The following is a 24,444-nucleotide window of genomic DNA, read 5'->3' on the forward strand; positions in this document are numbered from 1 at the left end:
GAGACTCGATACGGATGTTGACATACCGGTCTGGTTGTCTCCTCTGTTATAATTCTGTGCTTTGTAATGGTCGTGCGCCGCACTTTCGAAGAACTAGAAAAAAGTTGTCGCAGTTTCACCTGAAAGGCAAAGCATCAATTGCGATAGCAAATTTGTAGAGAGCTATACGGAGTAATGATATTAGCTTTATCAGCTGTATAAACTTGGACATGCAGCAGCACCGGCAACACGCAGAACTGTTGTCGACGCCGTCGGCGTTTTGCCCGCGTTCGCTCAAAATGCGTGCGGCGTTGGTGACTGTTGCCGGAGCCTCTGATATAAATAGGCACTTGGCGCCGCAGCTAAACGTTGCCTCCCTCCCCCTCCCCCCCTTCCCCACGGCCTCTCGCGCGTCGGAAGAAGTCGCGTTTGCTGTATATGGTGATTGTAAAGGAGGAAAGAGACGCCTACTTCTGCAGCCCTTAAGGGAGCACGGCACAGAACGCGCGTTTGTTCTCCGCCGTGCGTTCACTCCCCGTGAAAGTGCGCGCCCCTCACGCCCTTTCACTCGCACATACAGCGTTCGGCGCGCGGCGACGATTTCATCTCCATTGACGTCATACGGAACCTCACGGCGACGGCGACACCGACGGCAGAAATCTGCTTTGGAGTGTCCATATAATTGCTATCGCAATAAAACATTCAGCAAAATCCTGTATCAGGCTGTGTAACTGTTGCTTTTGAAGCACTGAAAGGTTCGGATTGATGGCAATTACTTCACGGACGTCGCGGGTCATTGGCACATCCGCAGATGCTAGCTCTAGGCTGCCTAATTCTGTCCTTTCAGAAAATTCATGGAAGAAGGCGATAGTTGTTCCCTTCGCGATGTGCTGAAACTCGTTCCCAAAATTCGTGAGTAGGATATCTGCGCATCCCCTACGGAGGTGAACGAGTCCTCGTGCAACACACATGCTCCTGTTCGAGAAAAGTTTCGTGTTACTGTCCGCTATACCTTCGCACTCGTTCAATGTGTCATTTTTGACAAGAACTATTACACTGCTGCGTGGCGGTACAGTTACATCGTCATCGACGACTCGCAGTGGAGTGATATAAGGTTCTCCTGATTCTTCCCAGGTTATAGCTTGCTCGGTCGAGAATGATACGCTTGACTTCTGTAAGTTGATAATGGCGCCGTTAGTCTTCAGAAAATCCATACAAAGTATAACATCCCTCGAGCATTTCGAAAGTACTACGAATTCACCAACATATGTAAATCCTCGTATCTGAACTCTTGCGGCGCACCTGCCTAGGGGCATAATAAGGTGACCACCTGCTGTGCGTATCTGAGGTCCATTCCACTCCGTGAAAACCTTTTTTAGCTTCTTCGCCAGTTCATAACTTATCACCGAATAATCCGCCCCGGTATCAATTAACGCATTCAGCTCGTACCCATCAATCAGCAAAGGCAAGTCCGAAGCTATTTTCTCATTGCTGCACTTCTTTACCTGGAACCAATCGTCGATGTCACCCTGGTACCGTGGTGGAGGATCTTTGCATGTCCGATTGTTAGCGGCCCCGCCTCCACAGGTCGCTCGCTTCAGTTTTCCAGCTTCGGGCTAGGCGAACGATGCCTAGTCGTGCTTGATGAGGCACGCAGGCTTGGCGATCGGTAACACATAGGGTATGGCGACCGAGATTGATGATGGCGAGGTGCACTAAAACTCTGTCGCGTACATAAGTACTCTTCGATGTCAGATGGTCTTTCGCCGTTTCGGGGGCATGGTGCACTCATCGAAAATCCTCTAAGACCGGCTTGCCGGTACGGGCAAAATCGATACAGATGACCAGCCTCTCCGCAGTGAAAACAGGGGCCTACGGTTGGCGTCACGCCACACGTCACTTTTCCTGGGCCTTGTCTCAGCCATACGCATTGTGCGCTATCGGCACGTAGTTACTTGGCCTCGCGGTGGGTGCACTGTGAACGATGGACGCACTGTGAACAATCGGTGCACTTTGAATGATTGGTGCACTGTGAACGGCAAGTCGCCTGAGCATTTCGGAGTACGTTGGCGTCGGTCGTGCTGGTGCTGGCTAACATTGTGGTTCCCCGTATGGCTTGTCTCACTTCGCTTCTGACGATGTCGACGATAGACGGTTCCGGTGGAACTTCGTGAGACTGCATCTTGCGTAGGTCTTCCCTGACTACAGACCTGACGAGTTCCCGCAGTGTGTGTAGATTGTTGTCAGTACACGCAGAAAAGACATTTGCGGACGCGCAGCTTAAGTCGCGGTTGTATTGCCGGGCTCGCTGCTGAAGCGTCATTTCAATCGTCGTTGCTTCCGATCGAAACTCGGCAACGGTGTGTGGCAGATTGCTAACGAGACCTGCGAAAAGCTCTTGCTTCACCCCATGCATGAGATGGCGCACCTTTTTGTCTTCACTCATGTTGGGGTCAGCGCGCTTGAAAAGGTGGGACATGTCCTCTATGTACATGGCTACGCTTTCATTCGTGCGCTGAATCCGTGCCCGAAGAGCAGTTTCTACCTTCTCCCTGCGATCGTTGCTACCATACGTAGCCAGCAGCTGCTGCCGAAACTCTTCCTCAAGACGACAGAGAAGCCTCGTGGTTTTCGAACCACGTTCGCTCCGAGTCTTCTAAAGCAAAATACACATGGCGCAGCTTGCGTTCTTCACTCCATTCGTTAGACCTTGCCACTCTCTCGAAATGGTCCAACCAGTCCTCGGCGTCTTCGAACGAGTCGCCGTGGAAGGCCTGTGGTGTGATAGGTTGACTCACGATGAGCTGTGCCAGGGTAGTAACTTGGTTGGTCATGGTAGCGCGGTCAATTGGCTCCCTTGCCGCGAAGAGAAGAGGTCCGAATTCTTGCGAATCCCCTCGAAGACGACGGCTGGTCCGTTGGTGCACTGGCGTCAGTTCCAAGGGTTCCAATCGCTGAGGATCAGGACTAAGCTCTCTTCGGTGTGTGGGGCTCGAAATCATACCCCGCACCTCCACCAGTTATGTAGTGACTCCAGTTAACACAGGTTTACAAAAAAATGAACTATTTATTTAAGGGCGAAATTGTGCCCAGAGCTAAAAGGAATCACTGAGTTGCCTCCGCAGCGAAAAACGTTCTCGGTCGCGTGCCACCGTCTTCGAACGCCGCTCGTGGCCTCCCTCGATGAAAGCCAAACGCCGTCGTTTTCCATTGGTGGGGCAGCTTCTAGGTTGGAGCTCGTGCGCACGCAGGCCGGTAGACAGGCGCACTCCGCGTGTCGTGGTGGACGCTGTTAGCGTTCAAAGCGATCTGCGTGGTACCTAAATGCAGGCTACGTGGCAATATACAGTAAAACCTTGATAATTCGAACTCGGTTGTTAATTCGAAGAATTTGACCGGTCCCGTCATTTTTAATGCAAATTCTACCGGATAATTTGAATGGGCTGCGCGGCTCTATTCGGATAATTCGAAGTTTCCGGCTGGCAGCAACAAGGGGCTGTTAGGTTTTGGCGCTCTGTATAGTTGCCAATCGATTTTCCGAGCTCATGGGGACTTAAAAATAGTCCGAAAAACTCGCTCGGCCGAAGGAAAAAAAATTATTAGGCCCTTTAGTGCGGCTTAAAAAAAATCTAATAATGCCCTGCCTCATACTACGCTTGGAAGGGATCGAATTGCATAGGTTTGTGCAGCAGTGACGTCGTCTCCATGTACAGTCGACACGAACATCAGCGCGTTGGCGATCTCTGCCAACGGAGTTCGCCGTGGAGATCGAAGCAACGAGCTTCGCACCGCTTTTTAGCTCTCACGAAGGCACAGGAGGTAGCGCCGATCACCGAGACATGGATCTCCGAGACACCTGCTCAGTGTACACGCCACGTTCAAAATAGCAACCTAAACTTTAGAGAAAAAAAAACTTACTAACTGAATTAACAAGCGTGGTGTCAGCGCGCACGAGCAAACATGTATAGATCACACTTGATGACCGCAGACAACCACTGTCAAAACGCTGGCGCGAACGAGTGCGGCCGCTGCAGGTAGCGAAGGTTTGTGCAGGCTATCGCGTCAACGGAAACTGAGCGGCGAAAGCACAGAGCCTACAATGGTCAGAGCCGTCTGGAGATCGCTTTCAAGATACGGCGCGCGCGACAACCCGCACTGGCGCTAAGTACGCAGTTAGCAGAGTAGAAGTCGCCCTCGCTTACCGCTTTACTTCTTTCGCATGGGAGATTGCGTCGCCAGTTCCCCTTGCGCCCGGTTGCAAGATACGCATTTGGTGCCGCAGCACAGCCTCGCCCCCCCTCCTCTCTCCCTCCCATACCCCCACGGCCTTTGGCGCGACGGAGGAAGTCGCATTTGCGCTCCGCCGTGCCTTCGCTCTCCGTGAAAGCACACGTCCCCCACGCCCTTTCACTCGCACATACGGCGCGCAGCGACGATTTTATCGCCCTTGGACTTTATACGGAACCTCGTGACGCCGACGGCAGAAATCCGCTTGAAGTGTCCATATAATTGCTATCGCAATAAAAAAAAAACATCCCACAACAAATAGTTATGACGATAGTGCTGACCGCATATACTAGAAAGAAAAAAGAAAAAGTGCAGTACTCTGGAGTGTTTTGTCAGCCAAAGGAGAGCGGGCGTGGCTATTCAGCGAGCCACTGGAATCCAAGCCAGTGGAAAATCCAACATGGCGTCCTTCAAGATTGGGTAGCGTGGCTCGGAAAGAGCGATTTAATCCGGAAAATCGAACTTTGGGGTCTCAATTCGTGCGAAAAATTTAGTGCGAAAATGCATGAACTCAAAGGGAACCCTGACGGTGCATATTTGAAGTCCGGAATATCCAGCAAGTCCAAACTTCTGGAATCAAGCACCCGCACACCCGCTTTAGCGGCAGTTATCGATTCTGTGAACATCGTCCACAACTTTGTTGAGTGCAGTGTGGGTGATATTTATATGCTACGTGTTATGAGGCAGCTGGAGAGCATGGCAGTTGGGGTGGCGAACTACCGCTCGAAGTAATCCCGCATCAGTGATTACTTCGAGTAATCTTTCTCGGACATGGAAAATAAAGGTGATTTCTTTTTGCGGCAAGTTCTTGCTTGTTTTCTTTTTTTTTTATTCATTTCGGTTAATTCGAAAATCCGCTTAATTTGAAGAATTTTCATCATCTGGCGACCTTCGAATTATCAAGGTTTTACTGTATAAGTCGCGTTGTTGTATAAGACGCACCAACGAAATTTTAGAAAACCACGTACTATACACCGGTAAATGTGGTAGCTGTGCTGGTTGATGAAGGTGAGCTTGGTTGATGAATAAAGTGCTCATCAAGCCACCATCCTTCTCAGCTCACCCTGTACGCTTTCACCCACACCCAAAGCATGCACGCAAGGTGTAATAGGGCGCGATATGAACCACATATATTTTTGTTAACACGGGCAATGCGGGAGATGGAAATTCAAGACGATCAGCAACACTAGAACAAGGTGAGAGCAAGAGCCAATGTTTCGACAAGTGGACTTGTGGACGACAAATCTCCAAGTCGTGCCAAGTGGATGACAAGTCTACTTGTTGAAACGTTGGCTCCTGCTCTTACCTAGTTCTCGTGCTGCTGATATACTCGTGTTGCATGTTTCTTTTCCTTTAGATGCGAATAGCATTCTTAGCCTACTTAAGCCACTTTTGCTCTCCTTTCAATGGAAAAAAAGTAATCCTTTAAAACTTATGCGGTGCTGGGCAGGATCAAACCCGCGTCGCAAGTGCAGCAGTGTGGCGCTTAAGCACTGCACTATGAATGCGTGCAGGAAGTGAGGGAATAATTCTCTGTGTCAGCACGCACTGGCACAACACCCATCTCGGAGGCCACGCGTAAACTTAGCAGGCGCGTTGGTAGATGGCGCAACGTGGCTAGAGGGAAGTACGGGAGAGGAGCCCAGCCGCAGTATACAACTCATTTTATTTATTTATTTATTTCATAATACCCCTAAAGGCCCCCGAAGGGGTATTACATAGGGGGTACGGATACATGAAAAAATGCGAGCTTTGCGCGTTACCGAAAAAAAAGAAAAAAAAAAGAATTATACATAAGTACGACAACTAGCAACATACACAAATAAAACAGTATACGAAATAGATTAGTCGAGTAACAACTTAAAACAAATTAAGGGCATAAATAGATACAGTGTACAAGAAGCAATACGAGGTCTTGCTGGAAACTGCGTCAGTTGTCATCTTAACAAATTAATAAGACATGAATACACTTATACAATGTACACGCAGAACGGTAAAACAAATGATCAAAACAATATATACACTGAACAACGTATGAAGAAATGCTAAAATAGTACATGATGGATATTTACGCGTAACCGTTGCGTAAAAGTTCCTGAAAGGTTGCGAAATCGGTTTGAGTAGCAATGTGTGATGGCAGGTTATTCCATGCAACTATTGTTCGGGGAACAAAGGAGTTAGCATAGTGAGCTGAGCGACAACTTATGCGTTTTATCTTGAAGATATGGTCTGTGCGTGGAAAGAAGGCTGTCGCTGGTTCGAAGATATGGTGAAGGTGCGGATGATGACAAAGTTTGTGCAGTAGCGAAAGGCGGGCAATTCTGCGGCGATAAGATAAGTCGTCAAGCTGAGCGCGAGCTTTTAGTGCTGAAATGCTAGTATAGGGTGAATAATCAGAAAAAATGAAACGGACCGCGCGGTTTTGCAGTGATTCGATTTCATGGGTGATATAGGTTTGACAAGGATCCCAGATGGCTGATGCATATTCGATTTTTGGGCGTATTAATGTGATGTATGCTAGTCTGCGTAGTTTAGCTGGAGCATGCTGAAGGTTACGTTTGAGGAGGCCTAATGAGCGGTTAGCTGATGCCAACGTCAGGCGGATGTGATGATGCCACGTTAGATCAGACTGTAAGTGAACCCCAAGATACTTATATGAAGTTGTAAGTTCAATTATGTTGTTATTTATTACGTACGATGTTGGAATACGGTGACTGCGCCTAGTAAATGATAATAACTTCGTTTTAGCTGTATTAAGAGTCATCAACCATGTTGAACACCATGTGTTAATAGCGTTAAGATCGGTTTGAAGAACATGTTTGTCATTGTCACATGAAATTAATCGATATATTACGCAGTCATCGGCGAAAAGTCTGATGTGGGAAGACACACAGTTAGGCAAGTCATTAATATACATTAAGAAGAGTAAAGGGCCAAGAACGCTGCCCTGCGGAACACCGGAGGTTACTTTGATAGAAGGGGAACTCATGGATGGTGCATTGTGGCGGTGGCAATACGGTGTGTCGTTACATTGCTTGAATGGGTATCGCATCAACTTTGACAGCCATCGTGAGGTGGTTTCTGCTGGAATTTTTTTTATCCTTTTACTGTGTTTTCCATGCTGTTGCACAGTAAAGCATGGTTACACGGCCAAGTGCAGTGAGGGCTCTTTTTGTGTTGTGCAGGATCAAGCTGTGGGACATGACCTCTATGGAGTGCTCCAAGACGTACGTGGCAGGTGAGCACGACAGGTATTTCTTTTTCAAAGCACTTTCAGAGTATCGTTTAGCATGCCGTATCACTACAACTCGCTAAACAAACGCGACCAAGAACAAGTCGATGCCATCATCAGAGGCGCGTACAAAACGGCCCTGAATCTCCCTGTTACCACCTCAAATGAGAAGTTAGCGGCTCTCGGGATCCACAACACCTTCGCTGAGCTGTCGGACGCGGTTATGGCTTCGCAAAAAGCCAGACTACAGAACACGGCGGCGGGCAGAGCCATCCTCCACCGGACCGTAACGGCAAAGGATCTTCGTGCCCTCGATGGGCAACGATCACTCCCGCCCAAGATCAGAAGCAAGATCAAGGCGAACCCCATACCAAAGCACATCAGTCATGAACTCCACGAAGGACGACGCAAGGCGCGGGTCGACAGACAGCGCCGACAATTCAAGGGTGACCCGTACCTAACGTACGTGGACGTGGCGGGGTACCCTGCAGGGGGCCTCTTCGCGGTAGCCGCCGTGAACGGGAGAAACAACTCCTTGACCCTCGCGGCCTCCGTCAGGGCAGAGACCCCGCTGCGGCTGAGACCATAGCCGCGGCCCTAGTAACAAAGCAACATGACAGGGTGGGCAGGGAAGTTCACGTCATTACCGACTCGCAACAGGCCTGCCGTAACTTTACCAACGGACGAACACCGGTGCTGGCGGCTTAGATTCTAGGCCCGAGGCTGCAAGAATCCCATCAAATCACGTGGACGCCGGGCCATGCGGGACTGGAGGGGAACGAAAGGGCGAACGCCTTAGCTCGAACGCTAATTAACCGAGTGGGGCAAAACCAATCGTCTCATCAATCCCCACCCTTTACCTTCGTGCCCCTGCCATCAAATTACTGTGACCGACTCGAGATCCAGCGATTCAACCGCAGGATTTATCCTCCCCCTCACAAAAAGCTCAGCACTGAAGAGGCAATAGCCCTCAGACTTATCCAAACAAACACATTCCCACAACTACACAGATACAGCAAAATATACCCACAAACATATCGCGGCATCTGCCCCTGGTGCGGCGACACACGCCCTACACTGTTTCACATCTCGTTGGAGTGCGGGGGCAAACCTGAACATTTAAAGATGCCTAACACGTCATTTGAGCGGTGGGAGGTACAGCTGACCGGCGATACCCTGGCGGGACGAGAAGCTCTTGTCCAGCAAGTACGTCGAGCAGCCATGGCCAGTGGAGTCCTGCAATGAGGACACCACCCACTCGTCCTCAAGATCAACGATCTCGATGGTCTAAATAAATGTTTTTTTCTCTCTCTCTTTCTGTTTGCATACAATCATAGTGTTTATACTAGCAATACTAACTGCATCACTGCAATTAGTGGGCCACAGTTGGATTCGTGGGTAGTACAGTATAGACCACTTATAACGTAACCGCTTATAGTGCAGGACCAGATATAGTGCGGTCTTTTCAGACTCCCGTTAACCTTCCCATAGCACTCCATGTATACACATATCGCTTATAGTGCAGTTGCGGGAAACGAAATACCGGTTACAGTGCGGCTGCCTGGGAGATGGAAGTCAGCGGAGACGGCGAACGCTCCCCTCAAACGGGCGCCCCAAGGAGTGCTCGAGGAAGAAAGAGAGACGAAGTAGAGGAGAAGGGCACGTGGTGCGAACGAACAGCCAGTGAGGCTGAAACCAGAATCTTGAGTGCGATTCGGGAAATATCACGGCGCGCCTAGCGAGCGAGGGCCACGAAACTGCCAGCGCCGGCCAACGCTCGCTTCACGATAACGGCAGTAAACAAAACTTCAGGGAGCGGGTGACGCCGGCCCGGCACGGCAAAGGGTGCACGCAGAGACCGTGGAATGTGAGGGAGGAGGGCGGCAGGGAAACGGATTTCGTCTCGGCAACTCCATCGCTTCGGTGGCTCCCCTCGCCCTCCCTCGTAGCTCCCTCACTTTCGACTGTCACCGTGCGCGCCCGCCGCCGTTCCAGCCAGCCCGGCGCCAGCTCCCCGAAGTTTCGTTTTCTGCCGTTATCGGCAAGTGGGCGTTTGCTGGAGTGGGCAGTTTCATTGGCCGGCCTGGGACAGCGCCGCTGCTTCCCTTTGTGCCGTAGCCGCAGCATGCAAGGTCAACACGTGACTAGAAAGTAGAGGAAGCATAAAGGAGAAAGAAGTGTTCACTGCCATTTTCTACGCATGGCTATGGTAGCGTGGCATAGACGTCAGCATGTACACGCATGTTCCGGCGCAACGCAGAATCGGCGACTTTGCCATTTGAGAGAGGGTGAAATTTTCGCTGCGTTTTTTTTTTCTTTTTTTTTTTTTTGTTTTGTTCGCACGCAACATTGAGGGGTCTCCCCTAAGCTTTTACTCTATGGCGGTGCCGGAGCATTGCCGGTCGGAGGCGCCGCCGCGTGATTTGATTCGAATTAACGAGATTCGACTGTAAATTAAATGCAAACATTCTAGCCGCATTCCCTTACGGTCGCATACGCGTGGCGGGCGCACATGTTTTGCATATGTGCGGGCCTTGAAAATTGTTGCTTTGGTTATAGTGCGGTACCACTTATAGTGGGGATATTCGTGACTCCGGCGACCTACGTTATAAGCGGTCTACACTGTACATGGATTTTTCTGCAATTTGGCGCGGATCTCCAAAAAGGCATGGTGAGCCTCATGTTTTCTTGGTTTGTGAGGTTTAACACTTCAAAAGAGCAAAGTGGTTATGAGAAATGTGGTGGTGGGCTGTTATGGATTAATTTTGGCCACATGGTGTTCTCTAACACATATCCAACAGGGGGACGCTACCTCCACAATTAGGTTTTCTTCTTCTTGGCAGGAGATTGCTTTGCATGTGTTCATGAATGTTTACTCCAAACAATACTGCGCAATACTGTGCAAACTTTACGTCTTGTAATATTTTGCTCATGTTGATGCTGCAACAGAAAAGAATAAAGTGCATGCACCTGGAGGGCTGTGATTTGCTGACACTGTGGCTGTGCTGCTCATCTATATATACTAGCACCAATCTGATTTGATTTTAACGAAGGTAATGGTAAAATACAAAAGTGCAGCATACGAAAGAGAAGGAAGAATTCATGTCTCTCCATTTGTTCGCCACCTGGTAGAGCCACCCTCCACAAAAGAAGACAATACGAATTAAATTCAACGTTCAAAAATACTCCTGCAACAGCCATATCAAGATGAATGCCAACATTAATGCAATTAGCACTGGATCAATGTAGCGACACACTGTATTTCCACCACAGACACACAAAGTGGAAATCTCACTGCCAACCACAGTACCAAATGATGCCACAACACAGTATATCTTGTTGTAATCACTGCACTCTAGATGACACTCTAATATCTTGAGAATCCTCGCTGCAAGTTCATTGCAATGGCTCTCCATCAAGCTGCCACATTCAATGTCGAGGTGTCTTGTGGATGGGGTGCTAGCTGTTTGAGGCTTCTTAGCCCTTTTGTCCCCTTGTGCCAGTCCATTTGGAGTGATTGGCCAAGAATTCGTACATACCAATGTTTCCCTAGATCTGGGGATGTTATGTTGTGTTTAAAGAATGGGGGAAATTTGTGCACATTTAAGGAAATTTCGCACTGAGACATAATGAAACTGTTGACGTGACGGTGTTTTGATTTCATTCACCGCAAATTACCTTCACATTAGAATGTGAACTACAACTTTTTATCGTACAGCATCACAGTAAATGGATTACAGCCAAGTAAACAACAGGATTGGGATGTTCTGGGTCCTTTAACGGAATTACTGCTACTTGGATTTTGCCCTTCATACCTTTAGCTGTGCTGTCGATGCTTGTGCACACTGAATGAAATATTTACAGTGGAACCCACTTATAACAATATTGAAGTGCCACAAAAATTCTGTTGTTCTAACCTATAATTGTTATAACCGGGTTGCATGTAAAACAAAACAAAAAAATAGGGGAATGGCAGAGCTGTTGTAAAAAAAATACAATGGCGAGCAGGCCAGTGCACCACCCACCACATTCGTCCATGGTCGCTTCGTTTCTGTGGACGCTAACGCCATTTTGGCCCTATTGCGTCGCACATGTGCGGCGCTCTGCCAGCCCACCGCTATGAGCACAATTGGCACGGTGCACTTGTGTTTCGGAATGTGGCGGGTGTTGAGCTATGGGCGCAGCACATTCGTGTTCGGAGGGGTGGAAGGGCAATGGGACAGAGGCATGGCGATTCTGTCGATGCGGAGAAGGATTGAAAAGAGCGCGCGGTTGCGTACAACGGCTCATTTTTTTTTTCTTTAAAAGGAGTTCGCATTCCATTCCCTTTCGGCACGGACACCCAGTAGCCAGACTTCATCATTATAACCGATAATGCGGCATGGAAGCATTGTAGTAAGCGGGGTAGTTCACCATAGAAAACATACACAAATTGACGGTGCAGCAGGTTCTGATTGTTATAGCCGACATATTGTTAAAACCAGTTTCGTTATAAGTGGATTGGACTGCATCTGTAACCAGCAAAACCATCGTATTCTGGAACAAACAAAGCAGCACTGCCAAATCTCGGCGTAAGCGAACACAGTGCTAAGCACGACAATGCGGTTGTGTCGCTAAAAAGCCAACAATGCAAGCATATACAGTATACTAACATTTATTGGGAATTGTCTATAGGCAGAGCAACCTTGAAGAGAATCTAAGTGGTCATCTGTTTTGGCATGTTTTGCATTCGTGTAAATTAGCCACGGATCTTCGTGCTTCGCTTACACGCTATAAGCGTGTAAGTGTGGTGGTGCTAAGCCTGTACACAGCGTGCAAAAAATATGTATACTATATGCACATCTTTTACATTGTTGCCATGAAATGACACTGTTTTGACAGTTCTACATTCTGTAATTGAAGTCCGGGGTGACCCATCTTTCTTACAATTTAACTGAAAATAGATGACCATGTCATGGTCCCCATAAGGGGTGACAGGTTTGGGTGGGACAAGAGCCCTTTGACCCGTCACGAGAGTAGTTCTGTTGCTTGACTGCAAGCCGTTTTCCTTGCAGCACACTCTGATGCCGTCTGGAAGGTGGTCTTTTCCACAGACCCCAATGTCTTCCTGAGCTGCAGCAAGGCAAGTTTTGTCTCTCGTTCTGCTAAGTGGGCTGCACTGAGCCACACACTGTTGGCTCATTGCAATGCTTTGCTGTTGGCTTGTTTACTTGCCAGGTTCTCCCCTGAAATCTTTGAGGGGCGGACATTTTGCAAACAGGAAAAAAGAAGGGGGGGGGGGGGCTGTTTACGGAGACAAATAAGCTTTCTTTTTCTTGTTACTTAAAAAAAATTTTCTAATATGACCATTCCATCATTATAATGGTACATTTAACAATTTTGCATTTGGACGCATTAACGAAAGAAACACGAACCAGCGGTAGTTGCTGGGACAAAACTGCACGGAAAGGACGCCCCAGTTAACCGTACCTTCTTCAGCGTATCGGAGCGCTTCCTGTTTGCACATAGCAGCACTAACGAATTGCGACACTAGTTTGCCCACTTCTTGCTTGCTTCTGCTTTTGTCCTTGCACAGTGAATATGACATAGCGGCTATCTGATACTCTAATCTCTCCTTTTTATCATATCAAGATGGCAGGTTTACAATAATACCCGACGACAGCGTTTCGTCAATAGAAAGCCGTGCGATCCACGTTGCTATGGCACTTTTTAAGCCCTATTTTTGTCAACAGCATACTAGAAAACTGCTATTTTCTCAACTTCTGCTTCACATTTCTTTTTAATATTTTCTCACCTGATAAAAGAACACCGGATGATCGCGAATAAAGAAACATTGCAAACATTGCAAGAAACAGGCAAAGCGTTGATAGCTATATCAAAGTATTAAACAACTACACGAAGTAAATTTCGTAATTTTATCGGCCATATAAACTGCAGTAAACTTTCGCTCACTAATTGACAAGCATGGTGCCACACGCATAGGCAAACACGAACAGATCTTACTCGATAACTGCGGGCACTCGTTGGCACAATGCTGCTGTGGTGAAGAGCACTATCATCGAGGTGCAAACGCTTTGTGCTGCCTCTCTTTTCCAAGTATCACGAAAACTTGAGATTGTGCGACCTGCAACACTAGGCATGCGGGATTGCAGCGCACGTGAAGCCACCAGCCATCTCAGCTGCCCCACCTTTGCACCCACCACAGATTGCCTACAAGATAAGGCAAGCATGCTGCATAAATGCTAAGCTGTGTCCTACGCGGCCACTGCCGGGCTATAGGAGAAGTTACATGCTCGCCTGCCCCTCCTAGAGCGCGCTTTGTCACGCTATCGTGCGCTAACATTATTCGTAACAATATTACACTGTAGACCGCTTATAAAGTAAGTCGCCGGAGTGCGAATATCCGCACTATAAGCGGTACTGCACTATAACCAAAGCAGCAATTTTCAAGGCCTGCACATATGCAAAACATGTGCACCAAGCCGCCACGCGTATGCGACAGTTGAGGAATGTGGCTAGAACGTTTGCATTCAATTTACAGTCGAATCTCGTTAATTTGAACCAAATCCCGCGGCATCGCCTCCGACCGGCATTGCACCGGCACCACCATAGAGTAAAAACTTACAAGAGACCTCTCAATGTGGTGCGCGAACGAAACAAAAAAAAGAAAAAAGAAAGAAAAAAAAAACCACGGCAGAAATTTCACTCTCTCTCAAATGGAAAGGTCGCCGATTCTGCGTCGCGCCGGAACATGCGTGTACGTGCCGACGTCTCAGCCACGCTACCGTAGCCAGGCGTAGAAAATGGCAGTGAACCCTTCTTCCTCCTTTATGCTTTCTCTACTTTCTAGTCACGTGTTGACCTTGCACGCTGCGGCTACGGCGCAGAGGGAAGCAGCGGTGATGTCCCAGGCCGGCCAACGAAACAGCCCACGCCAGCAAACGCCCGCTTCCCTATAACGGCATAAAACGAAACTTCGCGGAGCTGGCGCCAGGCCAGCTGAAGCGGCGGCGCCTGCAAGGCGGCGGGCGCGCACGGTGACAGTCGAAAGTGAGGGAGCTACGAGGGAGGGCGAGGGGAGCCACCGAAGCGGCGGAGTTGCCGAGGGGAAATCCGCTTCCCTGCCGCCCTCCTCCCTCACATTCCACAGTCTTCGCGCGCGCCCTGCACGCCCTTTGCCGTGGTGCCGTGCCGGCGCCGTCCTCTCCCCGAAGTTTCGTTTACTGCCGTTATCTTGAAGCGAGCGTTGGCCGGCGTTGGCAGTTTCGTCGCCCTCGCTCGCTATGCGCGCCGTGATATTTCACGACTCGCACTCAAGATTCTGGTTTCAGCCTCACTGGCTGTTCGTTCGTACCACGTGCCCTTCTCCTCCACTTCGTCTCTCTTTCTTCCTCGAGCACTCCTTGGGGCGCCTGTTTGAGGGGACCGTTCGCCGTCTCCGCTGACTTCCGTTCTCCCAGGCAGCCGCACTGTAACCGGTATTTCGTTTCCCGCAACTGCACTATAAGCGATACGTGTATACATGGAGTGCTATGGGAAAATTAAATGGAGTCTGAAAAGACCGCACTAGATCCGGTCCTGCACTTTAAGCGGTTACGTTATAAGTGGTCTATACTGTATTAGGTCTGGGGTGTAAAAATTGTTTTATAGTTATGGTGAGAACAGCTGTTCATTATTTGATATTCAATTTGCTTCTGGCACTATTCGATTCGTGTTTGATTCGGTCTCAAAAATTGCTATATTCACACACCCCTAGAATTAAACATTATGAAAGTGTTAGTTAAAGGGGCCCTGCAACGTTATCCTAACTGCCAAGTGTTTCACCACAATGGGTTCTTTGTATGACTATGAGGTGAATGCAAAAAGAAGCAGGAAAGTTTACTTTGGAAAATGGAAGTTGTTTAATTTAAAAATTACGATTACAAACAGACAAAAAATATGCATACCCTACTAGATTTCACGGACCTGGTAAGGACTTATGCTGTTTTCAATCAAAATGCAGCTTGCATTAATAAGGTGGAAGTCATCCTGTCATTGTGGCTTTCCTGCAACAACCCGCAGCCATGCTTTTTGATGGATGTCGTTACTGTGGTTACCAGTCACCACACGCACTGCACTTTCCAACACGGCGTTGGTAACAACATCCTTTGACTCTTCAAACACAACACCCAAGAAACGTTCGTGTTGCATCAATGTTCTCGCAGTAGAGGGGGTAGCTATTATGTACAGTGGATTCTCGTCGATACGACCTTCGCGGGAACCGGAAGATAAAGCGTATCATCCAAAAATCGAATTGTCCAACGTATTATTCAACCAAATCGTATTATCGGGAAAAGAAAAAGAAATGTATCATCCCGAAAAATGTACTATATGCGGAATCATATCGACGAGGTTCCACTGTATATGCTAATAATTGTTGCGACTGACCCCTTTGCACCACCAGGTAGTTAGAACATGTTCATTGCTGTTATGGTTTGGCGTGTTCTAGTTGACATCAATATCGCAAGACTGCATCTCCAGTAATGCTGTGAATGTCTCTTGCGGTGTACCAGCGTTCGGTCAACTGTAAGAAATTTACAGGCAAGCTAAAGCTCTCCAATAAGATCTCTCCGTAAGTGCCGGCGACATCACACCTTGATATTGCCGGTGCAGGTGCAGTGGCTTTAGTTGGCAAAACACCACTCTTGCTGGCTCTTGACGGGGTGCATTGATGTAGTGCTTAGTGAAGGTGTGTGCCACGTGGATGCGTTAACTTATTTTTTTCCCCGAACTTCTCCAGTTATCTTGTCAGTCAAATTAGCAGTATTGCGTGCCGGAGAACATCGGTGTGTGGTAAATTGCGTGATGAAAAACACTGGCTTTTTTACTTGCAGAAGTGAACAATGTGGTCGTTTGTGGTAGACTGTGCAATGAAGGACATCGGCTTTTTTTTTTTTTCGGAAATGCACCATATTTGTGGTGGCGCGATAAGGTGCACGGCGAAAAAGTCAAGTACATTCACGTCAATGCAATACAAATTGTTTTCCGAAGACCAGTCACTGAAGTGAAGATTTGTTTCAACACCAGGAAAATATCCATCTTCTGTAGTAAAATATTCTTTCAAAAAGTAAAGAAATTTTTGTGGCTGTTTCATCTACAGAAGAGTCGTTCTTACAAAATCACCATATGGCTGACTTAAAGGCACCATGCACTTGGCAACAACACTATACCTTGTTGCTTACTTTCAAAGCACAATTCGTAGATGCTGTCACTTCAGAAAATATCAATATGCAGGAATTGTGATTGCAGCAATTTAGATATGAGTAGCGCTCCTCTGCAGAGAGACGTTTTCTGCCAACCAGCACTAATTTCGTAGCTGCGGCAGATGGATGGGGCACTCGCAGTGAAATCACGCTGTTTGCAAACAGCAAGAGATCTGTGAGTTTCTCTATGATGGAAGGTACGCAGTATTCTGCAAATAAGTGAGACGCTATGCATCCCGTACGCTGACACGCTCAGTGTATTGTGGTAGCACCAGTGCAACGAGGACTAAAGAAAGTATGAACAGTGCAGGCGCTGAATTCTCAACTGATCTTAACTAATCAATCAACTAATCCCAAATATTTGATGACACACCTTTGGAAGAGCATGAATTGTCACCGAGCTCAGCAAAACATAAGGTGAACAGTGCGCAAACTCTTGGAGAGCAAAATGAGAGGCCGAGTTTTCTCAATTCTGTTCCCAAACCACAGTGCTGGTATGTTAGTACATAAGGATTTCAATGTATTTTCTCACATTTGGGCTGGTTATTGTTAGACGGAAGTTCCCAGAATTCTCTGTCTTTGGGCAAGTTGGTGTTTAGGGTTACTACTGTTCATGTTGTTCTTGGCACAAAATACGAAGCACGAAGAAAGGGGACAAAAAAAAGAAGAGACGATGAGAGGCACTTCTCTGTCTCTTTTCTTTTTTAGGGGCGAAGCTCCTTAGGGTGTGGGTCTGTCCCTCCTCTGTAGTAGTAGTAGTAGTAGTAGTAGTAGGTAGCCACGTCTACTTTTATGAGAAAAAAAATTCCGAAAGTTGTGTCCGTAGCGGAATCGAACCAGGGACCCCTCGCTTCTGAACGCATGGCGCTAACCACTACGCCACTGAAGCGCACATGGACAGACGCACCATGATGGCAATAAATACCCAACATAAACGAAAGACTGCGCGTTTCTAATGCGTTTGTGCTAGCGCGTTACGGCCTGTGTAAGAAGCTGGTGTAAGACGCTGTGGCCTCTCCGCCTTACCCCCGTATTCATAAACGCTGATGGCGTCGGCAAACGCGGTGCACGTTCCGGCATGTGTAAACGGCTGCGTAAGACGCTGTGGCCTCTTCCCCTTAGAGTACTGCACGTTTCTAACGCGTTTGTGCTAGCGTCCCCTTAAGCGGGAGATGGTGCAATTATAATGAAGGGCGCTGTTATAAAATAGGAATGACGTCACATATGGCGCGTGTCATTGGTGGAAGTCAATCGTTTGATTTAGTGCGGCGAGACTGGGCGAATTACACGGAAGATTCACGGTTTACCGATGATTCCCTCCGGAGCTTCGCCCACTCATCATCATTCACCCCGTGGATATGCGGTGTTTTTTTTCTTTTCCCTTTCATCGTGCTCCATATTTTTCGCCAAGAGCAACATGTGTAGTAAAACAGTTGTCAGTCTGCACCCTGTGTTGTCTATTCTTGTCCAGTTCTTTCGTGCTGTTCCCAAGTGTTCTCTCAATAGTGTTCCTGACATACAGAAAAATACCGGTCACACGCTTTCGAGGACTGGAAATGCTCACACATTATTCATGATCATTGTTGGGTGGCAAAATTCCACTCTAAAGGGTGTACAGTTCTTGAGAGTGTACTGCAAGAAAAAAAAAGAAAATAACTCTTTCCCTACCATGGGAAACAGTAGATGTTTTTTCTGAAGGAACTACTGCACTCAAAATTTAATGTAATACATAAACAGAAAGCGAAATGAACGTACTTTTCGTGCATAATAGTTTTATTAACCAAATGTATGTCATAAAAAAGATATAAATTGTTAAAATCAAGATTGTGCGATAAAATTGAACAAAGTTTGTAATGACACCCTTGTGGCGACACACTGTGCACAAACCGGCGCAGCCTCCGCCTCGCCACTTGCCAGCCCGGCGTGACACGGGTGCATGCTGCGCCACGCCTCCGATAAGAGACAGCGCCACCACAGCGTCACCGGAGGCTTACGTCACCGACGGTGGATATAAACCCAAGCTGCCAAGCTCGAAAGATTCTTCCTTCGCTAACCGTTTGAGCGCAGCAGCGGTGTGCTCGCCCCGCCGCTGCTACTACGCTAATAAACAGTCGTTATGTTTCATGTTGGGATGCGTCCTTCCATCGACACGGCATCCCACATCTGGTGACCCGGAAACCGAACAAACCGCACCGCCATGGCCGAACCAGAAGTCCTCACCGCTCTTCGCCAGCAAGTGCAACAACTTCAACAGGAACTGTAGACCCAGCAACAGCAGCATTCTCGCAACGCCTCCACAACCGAGACCGTGCCTGCCGGCTCCGCTGAGGACCTCACAGCTCCTACAGAAGGCATCCCACACGCTGCCTCATACGACACCTGGCGTATCGCCATCAAGCTTCCGCCATTTTGGGTGGACTCGCCCAAGGTCTGGTTCGCCCAGGTCGAGGCCAAGTTCTCCCTGGTGCGCATCACGCAAGACCAGACCCGCTATGATTACGTCGTTGCCCACCTGGACGCACGTTATGCCAACGAGGTCTGGGATATCCTTGCCAACCCACCAACGGCCAACCTCTGTGAACACCTGAAGACTGCACTTATCCGCCGCCTGTTGCTCTCGGAAGAACAGAAAATATGACAACTTCAGTCCGCAGAGCTTGCTGAGCGCAAACCTTCGCAGCTCCTGCGCCACATGCGTGCGCTCGCGGGCGACTGCAAGTCCAGGATTCTTTCCTGCGAGCACTTTGGCTCCAACGACTCCCGCCGCACGTCCAGGCAATTCTGCAAGCTCAGGTTAGGCTACCTCTCAATGAACTTGCGAAGATTGCTGATCGCATCATCGAGGCCTTGCCACTGTTGTCGCCCACCATTCAGGCTGTCGCCGCACCGCTGAACACCACAGAGCTTGCGTGCTGTATCGACGACATCGATCGACAGCTCACCTCCATTCAACAACGCCTGTGTGAACGTCTTCCGATGCAACAGCGCCGCCACTTGCAAAGCCGCGACCTTAACACCACTTCGTCGCGGCAACCTGATAACAACGGCCCGTGTTACTACCACCGACGCTTCGGGGACAGAGCCCGGCAATGTCGACCACCCTGTTCCATGGGACACGCGGAAGACGCCAACGGCAGCTCGTAGAGACGGCCGCAAGCTGCCAACCCGGAGGCCGTTGCATCTTCGTCACCGACCAAATCACGAAGCAGCGGTTACTTGTCGACAGCGGTTCCGACATTTGCTGCTACCCGCGATCCCATCTTCAAGGTCCTCGTCTGCCTACATCTTTCGAGCTCAGTGCGGCAAACCGCTCCACAATCAAGACGTACGGCTCGCTCCGCCTGCACATCCAGCTCAGAAACTCACGCCATGACCTTCATTGGAACTTAGTCATCGCCGACATCGCCGAGCCAATCATCGTCTCCGACTTTCTGGCCCACTACAACCTCCTTCCGGACTGCCGCAATGACCTCCTCATCGATGCGACAACGGGACACTCCACACCAGGCCAGCGAACGACCGCCCAACAGCCAAGCATCAAGGTACTCAGTGTTGACAATCAACTGGCCATACCACGCCATCCTCGCCGAATTTCCTGGATTGACACGCCTCAACGGACTGCCACGCAAAGTGCAGCACACCACCGTGCACTACATCCGGACCACTTCAGCCCCCCCCCCCCCCCCCTCCGGTTTTCTGCCGCACCCGTTGCCTTGCCCCGGACCGCATGCACATAGCCAAAGCAGAGTTCGAGGCCATGCTCCGCGAAGGAATCGCCTGCCGCTCTGACAATCCATGGGCCTCACCACTCCACCTTGTGCCGAAGAAGACCGAAGGCTGGCGGCCCTGTGGGGACTACCGTGCCCTCAACATGCGCACCATCCCGGACAGGTACCCCGTCCACCACATACAGGACTTCGCCCATCGCATTCATGGCTGCCACGTGTTCTCCGTGCTAGACTTAGTGAAAACCTACACAGATACCCGTCAATCCGGATGACGTCCCGAACACGGCAATCATCACTCCCTTTGGCTTGTTCGAGTTTCCCTTAATGAGCTTCGGCCTGAGGAATGCTGGACAAACCTTTCAGCGCTTCATCGACGAAGTCGTCCGCAGCCTCGACTTCTGCTTTGTTTACCTGGACGACATACTGGTATTTTCTCGCGACGCCAAAGAGCACCACAGACACCTTCGTCTGCTGTTCCAACGCCTCGATGACCACGGTCTACTCGTCAATATCCAAAAAAAGCACGCTAGGCGCTTCGGTCGTTCGCTTCCTCGGCCACAAAGTTTCATCTCAGGGAACTCGGCCCTTGCCCCAACGCATCTCGGACCTGCAAAATTACCCTCAACCCACCACCGCTAAAGACCTTCGCCGTTTCCTTGGCATGCTGAACTTTTACAGGCGTTTCTTGCCACACGCAGCCAAGTCACCTGGCTCCCCTCCACGGTGCTTTGGCTGGCCTACAAGGAAACCAACCCGTCATGTGGACACCGACGTTAGCGAAAACTTTCGAAGAATGCAAAGCTGCCCTCTGCACTGCCACGCTTCTCACCCATCCCGTGCCAGACGCTCCCTTGGGACTCTTCACGGACGCATCTAGCTTCGCCATCGGCGCCGCCCTCATGCAACACGTGGACAACACCTGGCATCCCTTGCGGTTCTTCTCCAAGAAACTCGCAGCTCGGAAAATGACCCCTTCAACCACCAGTTCCACTGACGAAATCACGACCACTGCCCCGACAAGTTTGCCCGCCTACTACAGAGAACTTCTGGCGATATACGAAGCAGTGCAACACTTTTGCCATATTCTCGCAGCACAGAACTGCACCATCTATACCGACCACAAGCCTCTTACCTACGCCTTCTCTCAACGTCGCGACAAACTCCCGCCTGTACAGCAGAACCAACTCTCGTTCATTGCACAGTTCACCACCGACATCCAACACGTCAGTGGAAAAGACAGCGTGGTTGCCGACGCGCTTTCACGTGTAGCAGCCATCAACTCTGGGCAGATGACAGCGGACGTCCTCGCCGAGGCTCAGACTACGGACGCCGAACTGCAGGAACTTCTCAAGGGCAAGTCCTCACTACAGCTGCAACAAGTTCCCATTCCAGAGTCGACAACCATAATCTGTTGCGACATGTCGACAGGACGAACCAGACCCTATGTGCCCCTGTCCCATCGCAGTGGTCTTTTCAACCAGCTCCACAACCTCTGCCATCCCGGCATACGCGCCACTTCACGCCTCGTGGCTGACCGCTATGTCTGGCCCTCCATGCAGCGGGATTGTCGCACCTGGGTGCGCTCCTGCATTCAATGCCAACGTGCTAAAGTCACCAGACATGTCACGTCACCACTCTGAACATTCCCTCAGCCCTCTGGTCGGTTTGAGCACGTCCACCTCGACATCATAGGAGCCTTTCCCCCGGCTGGACCCTATCGCTACTGCCTCACCGCCAGCGACCGGTACACTCGATGGCCCGAGGCATGGTCCCTCGAGGGAATCACCGTGGAAGACGTCGCCTCAGCCTTCTTCACCGGCTGGATTGCTCGTTTCGGCGCCCCCCGACCAAGGACGACAGTTCGAGTCGCACCTTTTCAGGCTCCTCGGGCTGATGATCGGTTTTGAATGCTTGAGGACCACCAGCTACCACTCCTGTGCCAACGGAATGATCGAGCGTTTCTACCGAGAGTTCAAAGCAGCCATTATGTGCCACTCAGACTCAACCTGGCTCGAGGCCATCCCAGCCGTCATCCTCGGTCTTCGCGCCACCTTCAAGCCGGACATCCACGCTACACCAGCGGAGCTCGTCTACGGGGAACCACTCTGTCTCCCAGGTGAATTTCTCGCTGCACTGCCTTCCAGCACTACGACGTCAGATGATATCGACTTCGTCGCCCGGCTCCGACGCACCATCACCGCCTTATGCCCGTCACCTGCAGCCCACCACTGCAAGCCTACACCTTTCGTGTTCAAGGAGCTAGCATCGTGCAGGCACGCTTTCCTCCACGACGACACCGTCTGCAGGCCTTTCCAGTCACCCTACAGCGGACCCTACCGGGTCGTCCATCGTGACGACAAAAACTTCACTCTGCACCTGAACGGGAACGACGTCGGCATCTCGATTGATCGGCTCAAGCCCGCATACATCGCTGCGAACGAACCGGGCAGCGCCACTCCATCCACAGGCATCTATCCGCAGCCGCTGACGTCGCAGCCCGCTCCGGTCACGACACGCTCTGGACGTCTGGTACGCCTCCCAGATTTCTACAGACCCTGAGGGCTCTACACTCCGCGGGGGGGTGATGTGGCGACACACTGTGCACAAACAGCCTCCGCCTTGCCACTTGCTAGCCCGGCGTGACACGGCTGCATGCTGCACCACGCCTCCGATAAGGGACAGCACTACCGCAGCAACACCGGAGGCTTACGTCACCGATGGTGGATATAAACCCAAGCTGCCAAGCTCGAAAGATTCTTCCTTCGCTAACCGTTTGAGCGCAGCAGCGGTATGCTCGCCCCGCCGCTGCTACTATGCTAATAAACAGTCGTTATGTTTCATGTTGGGATGCGTACTGCCATCGACACGGCATCCCACACCCTTTTTTCTACTAAGAAAAAAATTTTACAAAAATTATGAGATATACAAAATGTGTTGCCGTCTATTAGCCACTATCTCTGAAGAAATCTCAATTTTTCATTGAACATTTATTCTGCTACGAAAATTTAACTGCAAGCACTACAGCTGGGCTTACCGGGCTGCGTCCGCCGATGTTCCGGGCTGGTTTGCATCGTCGTCTCTTTCAGACTCAAAGTCCGACGAAAAGTCAGCGTCCTCTGACTCGCTGCTGTTCGATGTATCGATAAAATCAGCTGCAGCGGCAGCGTAATCGTGATATCTGCGATCTCCCGAAGCACGCGCGCCGTTTCTGGAGCCAGACATTTTTGCGTTCTGCTTTGATGATTGCGAAAATTCAGAGCGCATTTAAAAATCACCCCATGGTGGGGAAAAAAGCGAACTTCTTAGAAAATTAAAATATACTTTTCCTCCTTCACGTCTGATAGTGCAGTATGTCCGTGAGCGGCGTGGAAGGTCTTGTAAGCGGTCATCGATATCGAAAATGGCCATCGATATTGGGCGGCGATTTTTTTGTTCTTTTTGACGATCGCGAAACTTCGGAGTGCATTTCGAAATCACTGCCTCGCAGGAAAAAGCGAACTTCTTAGAAAACTAAAATATAGTTCTCCTTCACATCTGATAGCGCAGTATGTCCGTGAGCGGTGCCGAAGGTCTCGAAAGCAGCGTTTCAAGCATTCGAAAGAGGGCTAACCATGCCCAATAGGCGCGGTACGGAAAAAGTAAAAAAAACAAGAAAACATGCTGTACTGATGCACATACTTGATGTTTATGTTAAATTGGTACTCACTGAATTGTTGTTGCCACGGAAAGCAGTACATAGTTTGTGATATCTACAATACAGAGCTTAATGGAATCTCATCAGGTTGTGGTGATTCATGATCCAGACATCACCACTCACAATAGTCCTGCTCCCCTGGGAGCCATAACATTAGCCTGATGCAGTGTAGTCTACTTATAACGATATGAAGAAGAACAAAAAATCTTATTGTTATGACCGATCATCGCTCTATCTGAACTGCCGTAAAAAAAGAAAGAAAAACACTGCCGGGCATACCTT

General features: G+C 49.6%; 1 protein-coding gene across 1 annotated transcript in view; it reads left to right on the plus strand.

The window, feature by feature from the left end:
* The window catches only part of LOC119465139 (methylosome protein 50), a 99,533-nt gene that overhangs the window by 27,191 nt on the left and 47,898 nt on the right, over positions 1 to 24,444 (plus strand). The window contains exons 4-5 of the mRNA XM_037725938.2: positions 7,452 to 7,504; positions 12,553 to 12,620. Of these exons, the coding sequence (XP_037581866.1) occupies positions 7,452 to 7,504; positions 12,553 to 12,620 (121 nt within the window). The remainder of the gene's footprint in view (positions 1 to 7,451; positions 7,505 to 12,552; positions 12,621 to 24,444) is intronic.

This window comes from Dermacentor silvarum, chromosome 9 (assembly GCF_013339745.2).
Source record: "Dermacentor silvarum isolate Dsil-2018 chromosome 9, BIME_Dsil_1.4, whole genome shotgun sequence".
Classification (NCBI taxonomy): Eukaryota; Metazoa; Arthropoda; class Arachnida; order Ixodida; family Ixodidae; genus Dermacentor; species Dermacentor silvarum.